At 30.2% G+C, this 13862-nt stretch overlaps 1 protein-coding gene across 2 annotated transcripts in view; it reads right to left on the bottom strand.

Moving 5' to 3' along the window:
- LOC109338421 (ras-related protein RABC2a-like) overlaps nt 1-4909 on the bottom strand; it is a 14259-nt gene extending 9350 nt beyond the window's left edge. For both annotated transcript variants that reach the window (XM_019575653.1, XM_019575654.1), the window contains exons 1-3: nt 4690-4909; nt 3892-3960; nt 2212-2277 (exon numbers count right to left, since the gene is read on the bottom strand). In XM_019575653.1, the coding sequence (XP_019431198.1) occupies nt 2212-2277; nt 3892-3960; nt 4690-4834 (280 nt within the window). In that variant the 5' untranslated portion in view covers nt 4835-4909. The remainder of the gene's footprint in view (nt 1-2211; nt 2278-3891; nt 3961-4689) is intronic.
- Nucleotides 4910-13862: the final 8953 nt, after the last annotated feature.

Below are 13862 nucleotides of genomic sequence, written 5' to 3'. Positions count from 1 at the left end.
GAAAATGAGGTAGAAAGCGTTTTAGAAAATTTCAACGGTTGAATATATTCTTATCATGCTCATGAACAACATACTTAAATCTCATCAAAATCCATTGGTTGAATGTTGAGAGATCAAAGATTGAAGAAGACATGAGAAAAATGAGAGAAAAATGGAGAGAAGGTGAGAGTGTGAGGGTTTAAGGGAAGAGGGAAATCAGATTTTCCCTAAAGTGTGAGGGTTTAAGGAGAGAGGGAAATCAGATTTCATCTAGGCAATGATGACAAAATCTCCTAGGGTGGCTCATGATGAGCTCATGAGATATTTGAGAAAGTGATGGAAGATTTGCTTTATGGAAGTCAAACATCGCATCCCAATGTGAAATGATCACTTCGCGGACACGAGCATAAACATGTCCGAGTATTATCGGCCAATACTCGATCGGGTATTATAAATCACCCGATCCTAATATCCGATTAGAATTTCGGATTTCGGCATTCCGAGTGAAAAATATTTAGAAAATAGGTATGAGTGTACTCAGAGTCTATATTGACTCGAAATAAAATTACGAAGCCAACAGCGCGATCGGAATTTGATTCCGAGTTACGGAACTAAAAATAAACGCTTTTTGAGCTGTACGGGGTGTATTTCGGCCCCGATAGTGGTTCGGAACCGATTGTCTCTGAAAATTACCAAAATTTACCACAAAATAGGAAATAAAATTTCAAGAATAAAACTCAACTAGAGTTTCGTCTAATTCTTTACCGAAAATTCCCAGAAATTCATTTTCGAAAATATAATTAATAATCATATTAATAAAATCTTATAATTCAAAATCGTAAAATTCGCGGTGTTACAGCAAGTTTATAATATTAGTCCTATATGTCGATGACATTTTGCTTGCTGCAAATGATAAAGGGTTGTTACATGGTGTAAAGAAGTATCTCTCTAATAACTTTGAAATGAAGGATATGGATGAGGCATCCTATGTGATAGGAATAGAAATATTCCGTGATAGATCATAAAGATTGTTGGGATTGTCTCAGAAATGATATATCAATAAGGTGTTAGAGAGATTCAGAGTGGAAAAGTGCTCCGCAGGGATAATTCCAATCCAGAAAGGGGACAAATTCAGTGAAAAGCAATGTCCAAGGAATGATTTGGAACGTAAGGAAATGGAATCTATTCCCTATGCATCAGTGGTTGGGAGTTTAATGTATGCTCAAACATGCACTCGGCCGGATATCAGTTTTGCTGTTGGAATGTTAGGCCGATATCAAAGTAATCCCGGAATGGACCACTGGAAAGCTGCAAAGAAGGTTCTAAGATATTGCAAGGCACTAAGGATCATATGCTCACGTATAGAAGGTCAGATCATCTTGAGGTGATCGGTTATTCGGATTCAGACCATGTTGTATGCATGGACTCAAGGAAATCTACATTTGGGTATATCTTCCTAATGGTTGGAGGAGCCATTTCATGAAGAAGCGGTAGAGAGTCTACAATTGCTACGTCCACCATAGAAGTTGAGTTTGTGGCATGCTTTGAAGCCACAAATCATGCATTGTGGCTGCAGAACTTTATTTCAGGGCTTGGCATTATAGATAGTGTAGCTAGGCCGCTGAAATTTTATTGTGATAATTTCGCAGCTGTCTTCTTCTCTAAGAATGACAGGTATTCTAGAGGTACTAAACATATGGATTTAAAGTTCCTATCAGTTAAAGAAGAAGTACGGAAACAAAAAGTATCTATAGAGCATATTAGTACCGATTTAATGGTAGCGGATCCGTTAACTAAAGGGTTGCCGCCCAAGATTTACATTGGCCATGTAGAAAGGATGGGCATTATAGATAAGTCCTTGTTAATGTGATTATACCTAGAGTCATAAGGTGGTCTGATGGTGAAGAGGACGGTCGTAAGGAATAGAGTGTAGGAGATTGTGGGTTCGAGTCCCACCATCAAAAAACTGAGTATCCCATAAGGGAAGGAGGGAGAGGTGAAAACAAAAGGCAACCAAAAAGTGCAGTATCAAAGAAAGCACCAAGAAAAAATAGCAATGGAACTGGGTAATCCTTATACTTATTTATCACATATAAATATAATAATGTCAAATCCTAAATTAATGGTTCTTATGAACCATGAAAGGCTCATAAAAGTTTTGAAATGTCTAACATGAAATTAATAAGGGGTGGGTATACATGTAAAAAAATTCAATTTCATAATATAGCATACCAATAACGATTCCATGTGCCCCTCTGTAGTAAGAGCTTACTATTGTTCCAAACCTCTCTTGTCCAGCTGCAAAGAAATTAGATATTAGATCTAATCACAACAAATAAGTGGAACTCATTATGCAAGTAAAGTGAAATTAGTTATGGTATTGTTAATTTGTCAAATACTCTGAACTTAAAAGAGTTCTAAATGTATTTACTCTCAGCTATGCAAAACTACTAAAACCTTCTGTAGTCTCTGTTTGGGATTTCAGAGTAGAATTTCGTCAACATGGAACTAAACGTCTAAACCTGAACCGCAGTATATTTTTTGCTCCTCGTTTAAGAGTTTTTGTCCTTTAGGTGACCAATGTTGAACAACAATCTTTTAATCAAGTGCTGATAAAAGGATAATTTTGGTGGCATTTGGAGCCACGGTGAGGAAAAACTCGTGTTTCTATAATTATAATGCGGTTCGTTCAACAGGTCTTGCTTCAAGCGCTAGCTTCAAAGTTCTAGAGACTGGTATGCTCAACCAATGGATCGGATTGCAAAACAAACCATCATCTAATATCCCTTTCGCATCGGCACTTCGAAAGTATCTTGCACCCTTTTCAGGCCCCAATAGCACCTTCAATAAGGACATGCTTCAATAAATATTTTAGTATTGGAGTAACTATAAACTCCACATTGCCAACATGTATGCATTTTCAGTAACTTTCATCTTACTGCTATAGCCTTTAGTTCAAATTTAAAAATGTGTTCACATTGCGAATTTGCGTAACTAAATTCAGATTCAAAAGCTTTGCTGCTCAGGAAAGGAAGGGAAGAACTAACAAAATAAACTGGCTCTGATTTAAAATAAAAACTTGTTATTTAATGAGATTAATCACTTATTATTACTGTTACATATCAGTTATTACTTGGTTACATCAATCTTGGGCCATAGTTAATATTCAACTCAAAGCAAGATAATTATGAATGTGCCCTTATGATGTGAGGCTCTTTCATTGCTCCAGTCATAATTGAACAACCCAGATGATATATAGAACACAATGATTAACCATTTAAAGAGGTAATAATTTCCTAATAAAACATAATTATATCAGTCTTTTATATTATTCTTTCCACATTACCTAAGAGTACAAACTTTTTCAACTTTCCACAAAGTGTTGAAGGAATTGCTGCGGTACCTTACTCTATATTCCACTACTACTCTATTGGCATATTATAGCTATTTTATATTCTTTTCATATCTTCATAGTATTTTTTGTACTACCTAGAATATCCCTTATCATTTCTAGATAAGGAATTAATCATCTTCAAAGTTTGTGATTGCCCTCCCAACAAGTAGGGCTCCCAGGAATCGAACCTTTGACTTTTTTGTTATCTTGGAATCTAGTGAGACCTTACAACATTAGATCAACATTTTATTGATATCTTCTATAATATTTAATTAGATAAATTAAAGAACTAAACTTTTAATGATATCTCCATGGTCTTTTGTCATTTAGGATAAAATGACATCTTATAAACCTCAATTGTAATAGAAATACCACGGGGGTGAACATGTTTATAAATACCAAAGACAAGAAACCAATGTTAATGTCACAATTTCCCCATAAGAACAGAAATTTGTGTGAGAAACTTCTTTAGAAAATAATGAATAAAAGTGTAAAGAAATAAATAGAAAATTTGTTACCTGTATCCCAGATAGTAAGCTTCACTCCTTTACCACCAATTGTATAAAGCTTGACCTTGAAGTCCACACCTTTGAATGATTTAAGAATACCACCAACTCATAATGTAACAAGGAACAATAAAAATTGAAATTACTCTGCAAAACTTCCTTAGGCTATGAAGCAATCAATATTTCTCATAAACTATTACTAGCCTAACATAAGAGACAAATAAAAAACTATGAACAAATGTCACAAAAGCAATTATTACCCCATTAGACAAAAATACCATTTTAAAATTTAGTATAGAAAAGAACCATCTCTAGTACTGAAGAGACAAGTTATTGTTTTTGCCTTTTATATATAATAATACAAGTTTCATCATATTACATCTGAAGGATAAAAGTGTTACAATATTTCTTGTATATTCATAATGGATTAAATAATGGATTAAGTATTGAAGTTTCTATTGAAATACAGTCGAGATGAGTGATAACAAAAGTAATTCTGAAATATATGGGATGATTTCGAAAATTTCAATGAATATAACACAATATAAAAAATTGCAAAGATGTGAACCTATCCCAATTTTAAATATATGTAAACCATCATATTGATTCTTTTTTTTCAAATAGTGGATGAAAAGTTACTTGCAAAAGTGGGTTTAACATAATACTCATTGGAAAAAGACATAATTATAAGTGGCGTGAGCTTAAAGAGGATACAGAAACAGATTAAAAAAATAACATGGAATGAAATATCATCATCCTAAGGTACATAGAACTATAAAATGACTATGTTCCATGCTCAAGAAAATGTACCAATTGTGGGGGAGAGGCTATCAGGAACAGCTTCGGAAATGAAGCTGAAAAGAAGACTACTCTTTCCAACACCAGAATCACCAACCAATAAAACCTTAAAGGAATAATCACAGTTAGAATTTCCAACTTTTGAAGTAAAACCCATGTTTTCTTTTCCACTTTTTTTCTCTCTTCTTCTAGACTATGCCTTAAATCATACCAAAATGAGTATTATAACACCTTTTCACAAAAAGAGTCAACATTGAATTCAGAAACAAAAGTAATTAAGAGGAGAAATTAATAAATAAATAAAATAGGGGTTGAGAAAACAGATAAATAGGTAAAGTTGGCGGGTAGTCTAGGCGGTTGAGTGTTTGGTCCAATAAAATCATTACAGTGCATGGTTAGGACAAATGTCGTAAGAGCAACAAATAATATCTTCATTCTTATTTGAGTCACACATATTATTTTATAATTTATTATAACTCCTCATGACATAAGAATAAATATCATTTTTATTCTTGTTTGGATCCCACAAAATCTAACTTTTTTCTCCTATATCTCTCTCCACACTTTCACTTTCTTAAGAACAACAACAAAAAATGTTATTATTTAAGAAAAAAAAAATAAGAATAACCTTAAAAACAACCACTTAGTTGGTTTAAGATCCTTCAACACTTATGATGTGTTGTGTTAGGATTGAGACCAGAAGCCCTTTATACCCGTTGCCCGGGTACTATGTTAACTTTTGGCATATCTCTTATCTCACAATTTGTATCATTACATATATTTGGTCATAAATATAGTTAATTTTCAATTTTTTAACTTAAATATATATTTTAATTAATCACAGATTAATGATACATTAAATAACACAACTTATAAGATAATATATATGCTCCCAATAATTTGTTCTAATTCTCTCCAATAGAGTAGGAGAAGAGATAAAACTTTATCAAAATTAGAAGTTATTTTATTAAAAAATAATTTAATATTATTATTGTTATATATTTACTTTTGTCATATATGGTAAACAATATGTAGTACTAAATTCTAAGCTACCACAGAAGACACATATTCAAGAAAGTCAACATATGTAGTTTGCAACATCTCCAATCCTATTGTAGAGAGCCAGTATGGCTGGATAGAGATGGGAAAGCAAAATATATATACAATAATGATATATTTTCCTATAAAATTATCACACACCATAAGAAAATGGTAAATATAACTTATAAATTGATCATTAATAAATAAAATACTTTTTTGATATATATTACTTTTTTATGGTGCAAGGATAATTTGTTCTAGAATATTACTTTTCATATTATATTGGATAGGAAGTATAAAGAGTTTTTTTGGAGTGTTGTAAAAATTGGTTCGTGTCTGCTGGTTCAACTAGTAAACCGGTCTAAATATCAATATGGTACAACAAATATACTGGTCATATAATTATACCGAACAAAATTGACCAAAACCGGTCAAAACTGGTTATACCTGTTAGTTTTTAATTGAACCGTACCAGTCATACCGACTAATTTTTATTTAAAATTATCATTTTAATGAAAATAAAAAATATTGGTTTTTTATTGATTTTTCAACATTAATGTTAAGTATTATATATGTATATCTAATTTTATCGGTATGCAGTTTAATTAGTGAACCACCGATTAAATTACTATATCACTATACCAGTACCTGACCAGTTTGATAACCAGTACGGTATTAATAACATTGACTTTTTTGTACAAAAAAATGTTATGTTTAATATATGGAAAAATATTAAATATGGATTTATAATGTTATGTTGTTACTTTAATTTGTATTCCTTAAAAAGGTTTACTGGCAAGTTGACTAGACTCATAAAGTAATTAGTGTTGCATAAAGTTTATAGTAGATATATATTCTGTTCTTTAAAATTTTCGTCTGTATTAGTTTGATCTTTAAAAAATTAAAATTTTAAATTAGTATTAAAAACTTATGAATAAGAATTAGTATAATCTTTGTTAATGATCATAAAAATACTAAAAATATATTAATTAAACAGACATTTAATACTTTTGTGAATCATTTTAGAATTTTTAATTTTATAAGGACTAAATTGGTATATGCAACTTTTTGAATGATCAAAATAGATTTTTAGTCTAACACTTATATAGGTCATTCATGACTTTATATAATGCTTTTATTATTCATGGTTCTTAAGGATCCCAGCAAATAAATTAATAAAATATATTTTAGAAACAAATTCATTTTTTTGATAAAAAGGAAAAAAATAAAACTAATATTACCATTAAAAACAATAATACATGAAAATATTTACAATAAATATATAACTTTTAATTAATGATACAATAAACTTTAGAAAACAAGTGGATTAAAAAAAACATGATGTACTGGAGAAATAGTGATTTAATAAAGCAAGAAAATTTATTTTGTATACATGTTTTCCTTTTTTATATATACTTTATCGATTGCCCTAAAGGCAATTGGTATAATTATAATCTTCACCAAAGATATTTCACAACTAAAACTATATGCTACTTATGATATTTTCGATGGATGAATATGATATGTTATCCTAAAGTATATATGAAACTATATTTTAAACTAATAATAATGAAAAAATAGAGAAAAAATGAGTTTTTAATTTTTTAATTAATAAGATATATTTTCATTCGTTTTAGACATTATTTGAGATATACTTTAAATTAATAAATCCTTATCCATTATAATAATGTTTTAGAAGAAATATATATATTTTTTCTTTATTTATCTTTTACAGAATTATTTTTCAAAAACATTATTTCCTAGTAAATTATTCAAAAACATTATTTCCTAGTAAATTTTACAAAAACATTATTTAAAAGAAAATAATTTCCATGATTTCATAATTTTTTTCAAAAACATTATTTCCTAGTACATTTTTTAAAAACATTATTTCCTAGTAAAATTTTCAAAAACATTATATAAAAGAAAATAATTTCCATGATTTCATAATTTTTTTACAATACTATTTACTATATCTATAGTAATAAGAAAATTTAATTGTATTTATTTCTTCTTTTTTTACTACTATTACATCATTCTTTTTGGTAATAAATTAATCAATTTCGCGGTGCGTGAATGTCCCTCCCAACAAGTGTCGCTCCCAAAAATCAATCTTTTGACATTTTGATCATCTTGGGATCTAGTGGGACCTTACAATACTAGATCAACATCTTGTTCGTATTGTATTTATCTCTTAACATAAGGAAAGTTAGTGAAATTAAGATAATTTGATTAATATGCAAATTAAATAGAAGTATTCTTGAAATAAATTATGATCATGATTGATTAGTTTCGTAAGTGCAAAAAATTATGTAAACCTGGAATTAAGACAAAGGGGTTAGGTGAATTAATTATGTGAAAAACAAATTTATGCCAAAAATAAAGAATGAATTCCTTATTAAGCATAATCAATAATTGGCATTTAAAAAGATTACCAAGTTAAGAATTTATAATTTTTAATTAACTACTCAAGAACCGTTATCCTCCATAATACGTCAAATCACAACAATTTTGATTTAAACAACTTTTCATTCTCCCTCATTGGAGTGAAAATATGTAGTTTTATTAGAAACTTCATGATTTGTTCGAGGAAGATCATCATGCTAATACTTTTAAAATGTATTAAAGAAAGATTAAGAACATAAATCGTAATATCTATTTGTATTCTTATTTAATTATGTGAGAATAATAGAATTCAATATCCTTGTAAAATTAGTAACTCTTCAATCAAATGATTCTAAATAATGGTATCAGAGTTTAAGTTGCTAGATGATTCACAATATTAATTTATATAAGATTATCTATTTCTCTTCTTATATTAACTTCTTTTGTGATTCCAATTCAGTTTAAATATACATGGATATATTTGTTGGAAAAAAGTTATTAGAGGATAGTGATGATTGATTTTGAGTTTATGTTGTTGAGTAGATTAAAATCATTAAATTTCCTAGAATTGATGACTAAGATATGGAGTAAGTGGATCACCACTCTTATTATAATACCTTTCATTATTTATGTAAATGAACTAATTAGTTTTATATTTGTATATTTTTATTACGTAATCTTATAATGTAAGATTATCTTTCCCGGAAGAGAAAACATTGGTCAGGTGAGAATAGTGCAGAACTATCTATAACGAAAAAGGAATGTGGTCAATTCAAATGGTCCCTTTTGATATTACCACTTTAATGATTGATGTATTCAAGGAACTACCCGTTTCAACCAGTTATGGCACTGCTACCAATTTAAATCATAATCAATATGAACCTTCCTAACAAACATTAAATAAAATAGATATGAAAAAATGGAATATAGTGCATTTAAATTAAATATAGTTATATTGGATACATACAATTAAAATAGTTGCATTTAATCCTTATGAAAAATTATTTAGCTCCTCATTCATATGAAAATCAATACCTTTAATATAGATCATTCTTCTTTTCTTCTGAGCAATTTGTAGATGGTTGTTTGTTGTTTGCAATCCTAATTTGACACTGATGTCTACCTTCTATTTCCATATTTATATTCATTTCAGCTTTTATATATGTAATGATATTTTGTTCAGAATTATTAGATTTTCTGGTAATTGCGATGGGCTTAGGATATCTTGGTGGCGAAATTCTCACTTCATCTCCTTGCGATGAGAACAAGCATTATGTTGAATGTATGCTCCACTTGTCAGAGTCCTTCTCTTTTCCTTTTTTATATCTAGAATGACATAAAAGTGGCATAATAGGAATTGTTCAACTACTTAACTACATGCATAATATGAATGACACTTATGTAAATTTTTGGAGTAAAAAGGGGCTCAATTAACCCCCATGATCTAAGGTAATGGGCTCAATTAACCCCCATGATCTAAGGTAATTTTCGCAGTTAACAATAATTTCTTTTAAGATATTATAATTTTGTCCTTTAACATTGAGATGCTATTAATTGTGGGCGAAAATGAGTTAATATTAATGTCATATCAAGAACCAAATGTATAGTGATTAAATATCAAACGAATAATAACAATGTGTTGGTCTAGTTGTGTAAGACCTTATTGGATCCTCAGAGAGGCCAAAATGTTAAATGTTCTATTTCTGAGAGTCATACTTATTGGGAGAGACAGTCACACACCCTGAAAAAAAATTAGTTCTACACCCATAGGGTGAGAGGATACATTTGGTTATATAAAACAAATATCAAATGAATAACAACAACATATCTCAAAAAAATCATATGACATCAAGGCTAGTGCCTAGATAGAGATTCAACTCACAAGTGATCAATCTCTCACATTAATTGAGTTAGATAGTCAAATCCAACAAATACATAGCATTCCTTTCAACCCACTAAGTTCTCACAATGGACATATTACGATCATTGCAACTCAATACTACTCATGTGTGTTAATTCATGTCACATAACCACCTTTCTTTGGACCAAAATGTTGCTTGCATTTAGATAAGTACACATAAACACCTTAGTAACTCATAAATGAAAAGTCTTTATAATAGTGGTCACTTTGTAAAATATACTCTTAGAACCAATCAAAATATTTCTCTATGCATTAAGCGCAAATATGTGATGTTATCTATGTTAATTTTTGGACATAAACAACCAGGAAATGACATAGTCATATACTTGGCTCAATTAATTGAATATTTGAAGCAAATGTAGGAGACATGCGTAAATGTATATGATGCGTATAGGGAAGAAAGATTCAACTTGATGACTTTGTTGTTCGACATAATCAGTGATTTCCCTGCCTATGCTAATATGTCAGGATATAGTGCGAAGGGATATTTTGCATGTCCTTTATGTGAAGACAACACTCATTCAATGAGGTTGGAACACTATAAGAAGAATGTTTTCCTTGATCATCATAGATTTTTTCATTCAGATCATCACTATCGACGATGGAGAAAAGCATTTGATAGGAAAAATGAAGAAGGTCGTGCTACTTTGTCATTGACGAGTGACCAATTATTTCAAAAGGTAAAGGGTTTGAATAATAAATTTGGTAAACCTTTTGGAAAAGAAATTGCCATAAATGGGTGGAAGAAAATGTCAATCTTCTATGAGAGTTCATTATATGTAAGACATTTCCTCGATGTTATGCAAAATTGAGCTTGGTTAGTGTGGGAATAAATAAGAAAGGAATTGTGGTCGATAATGAAGGGAAAATATGCATATTTACTTCCAACAGCTTATACTTTGTCGAGGAAAGAGAAAATGAAATTTTATAAAAAATTTCATGGTGTTAAAGTTCTAGAGGGGTACTCTTCCAACATTTTGAACATTGTATCAATGAAAGACCTCAAGTTAAAAAGTCTTATGTCTCATGATTGTCATGTACTTATGGAGTATTTCTTACCTATTGGAATACAATATATTCTACCTAAAAAGGTTCGAGGAACTATAGCTAAGTTATGCTTCTTCTTCTTCAAGGCAATTTGTAGCAAAGTGATTGACCTTAAGAAATTACATGTATTGCAAAGACAAATTAGTTTGACTTCGCATATGCTTCAAATGTATTTCCCACCTTCTTTTTTGACATAATAGTTCATCTAAGCATTCATCTTGTCCGAGAGACACAATTATGTGGCCCTTTTTATATTAGATGGATGTATCGTTTTGAGATTTATATGAAGATATTAAAAGGGTGTGTGAAGAACCGATCAAGACCAGAGAGTTGTATTGTTGAACGATATATTGGTGAAGAATCTCTTGAGTTTTTTTATCGGATACCTTAGTAATGGTGATTTCATATGCATTCCAACGCCACAATATGCAAAAAGAACATTTGGCAAAGGGAGTACTGAGAATCAAATATTGACTATAATAAGAACCGAATTGGAGTAAGCCCACTTATATGTTTTACATAATGCTGACGAGGTTGAGCTATATGTTAAAGACACAAGGAGATGCTTAGGAATTATAACCCAAGTAATAATGAAAATTGGATTTCCAAATAGCATAATCGGTGTTTATAAAGTGACTAAAAAATCACATTGTTGAGGAGTTGAATATAAATGCACATTCGGTTCCGAAAGATTGAAATGGTTAGCCAATGGTCCAAGTATTCATGTCTTATCCTATCCTGGTTACCTAATTAATGAGTTCACGTTTATACAAAGAGACAAGATGATCAAAGTAAAATGCAAAATAGTGGGGTGACTATTGTTGCTCGAACTTTACAGATGTCAAGTGCAAAAGATAGAAGCCCAATATATATATTTTTTGTTTCCCATAGGTATCCCTCGCACTAGAGGCAATTTTGTCTGTGTTGGGAACATCCACATATATGTGGGGCTAAATCTCCCAGCGAGTATTTTTCCATCAACAAGAGTTGAACCCGAGACCTTGCTTAAGAGGAATCAAGCATGTACCACTTGAACCAACACCCGTTAGTAGAAACCCAATATATTTGAATATGTCATACTTTAGGGTAATTGAAAAAATATGGAAATTGGAATACACAACGTTTCATGCGCTAGTTTTTTGTTGTATGTGGATTGATAACAACAATGACTTTCGAGTTGATAAGTTAGGGTTCATGCAGATAGATCTTAATAGACTAGGATATAACGATGAGTCATTTATTCTAGCATCACAGACTCAACAAGTATTCCATGTTAGTGACTCAACTGATATGAAATGGTTCATTGTTCTTTTAACTACAAAATAATCGTCAATAGTATTTATGACCAAGAATATGAAGATATTGATGTTGAAGATGATCCTTTTATGGGACATCACAGTCCCGTGAAAGTGGATAAACTATGGATGATGATTTATATACAAGAGATGATAATGATGATGTGTTTTGGATGAATTAATACATTCCTCCTAACAATAATATTACAATCCAAAAACAATCAAAGAAAAGGAAAAAGTAGATGCATGTCTTTGTATAAATATATCATAATTTTGTTTGTTTGTAATTTGTATATCTTGTACGTATATTATTTGTTTGTAATTTTATGTATTCTACCAAAACATAATTGACATAATATTCTTTCTTTTTAATTAATTTGTATTGTATTGATGTATCGATGTTAATAATACAAACTTCTGGTCGGTATTGACGTGTTTGTGCTGTAGAGAATGTATGTGTTGTAATAAATATGTATGCAAGTATTAATGTGCAAAAATAAAAAACAAATGATAGGGGAAGCTATGTCAAGCGCGGTTGTATATATACAATACAACAATGCTCATTATGGGAAGTATTATTGTATCTGTACAATACAACAACGCTCACTATAGAGAGCGTTGTTGTATTCGATCAATATAACATCATACATATTAGACAGTGTTTTTGAATATGATTAATACAACAATGCATATTATAGACAACATTGTTATATATGATTAATACAACAACGCTCGATGTAAGTGACGTTGTCGTATATTTGTGTTGCCAAGAATATTTATGACCAATACACCAATTTACATTTTAGCATGCACTCTTATATGTATGAAATATATAACAACTCTCGTTGGAGGTGGTGTTGTTGTATCCCCATAAAAGCACTATTAATCATGACTATCTACACTGCACTCACATAGAAAGCGCTCAAAAGCGTTGTTATATATATAAAATGCACGTTGTTAAACGTCAACTCTTGCATAGTGTTACCATTCTTCATTGACATTACATATCGTGAGACAAGATTAATATGTGTTCTAGAAATGAGATAGAGATCATTTGTCTCCAAGAGTGTCTCGTTCTCTTTGATATCCTTAGAGACATATGATTTCTATAGCTCGAAACCATAACCTCACTTCATGATATTAAGTTTTGAGAGATGATGGTGAAAATGAAGTGCCCAAAGTTTACTTGATTCAGCCTCATAAGATCTTAGTTGCAAATAACACTAAAGCAAATTATTACTTAATGGGCTATAAAATATCAAATTATAAACTGTGTAATTATAAAATTTTAAAATTATATTTAATTAATTTTGAGTACTTTAAGTGAGAATTGTATATAAATTAATCTATTTTGTTTATGTATGGTAGGAATATTACTTTTGTATACAATAAATTACAAAGAATGATATGACTATATTTTTGATGTTGTAATTATTTTGGTTATTTTTATGTGTTTTTTAATATTTATTATCACATATAATTTACTAAAAGACAAA

The sequence above is a fragment of the Lupinus angustifolius genome, unplaced genomic scaffold (genome assembly GCF_001865875.1).
Source record: "Lupinus angustifolius cultivar Tanjil unplaced genomic scaffold, LupAngTanjil_v1.0 Scaffold_25_331, whole genome shotgun sequence".
In the NCBI taxonomy this organism is placed as follows: domain Eukaryota; kingdom Viridiplantae; phylum Streptophyta; class Magnoliopsida; order Fabales; family Fabaceae; genus Lupinus; species Lupinus angustifolius.
The sequence above is the reverse complement of the archived record's forward strand: the minus strand, read 5'-3'. Positions and strand labels throughout refer to the sequence as shown.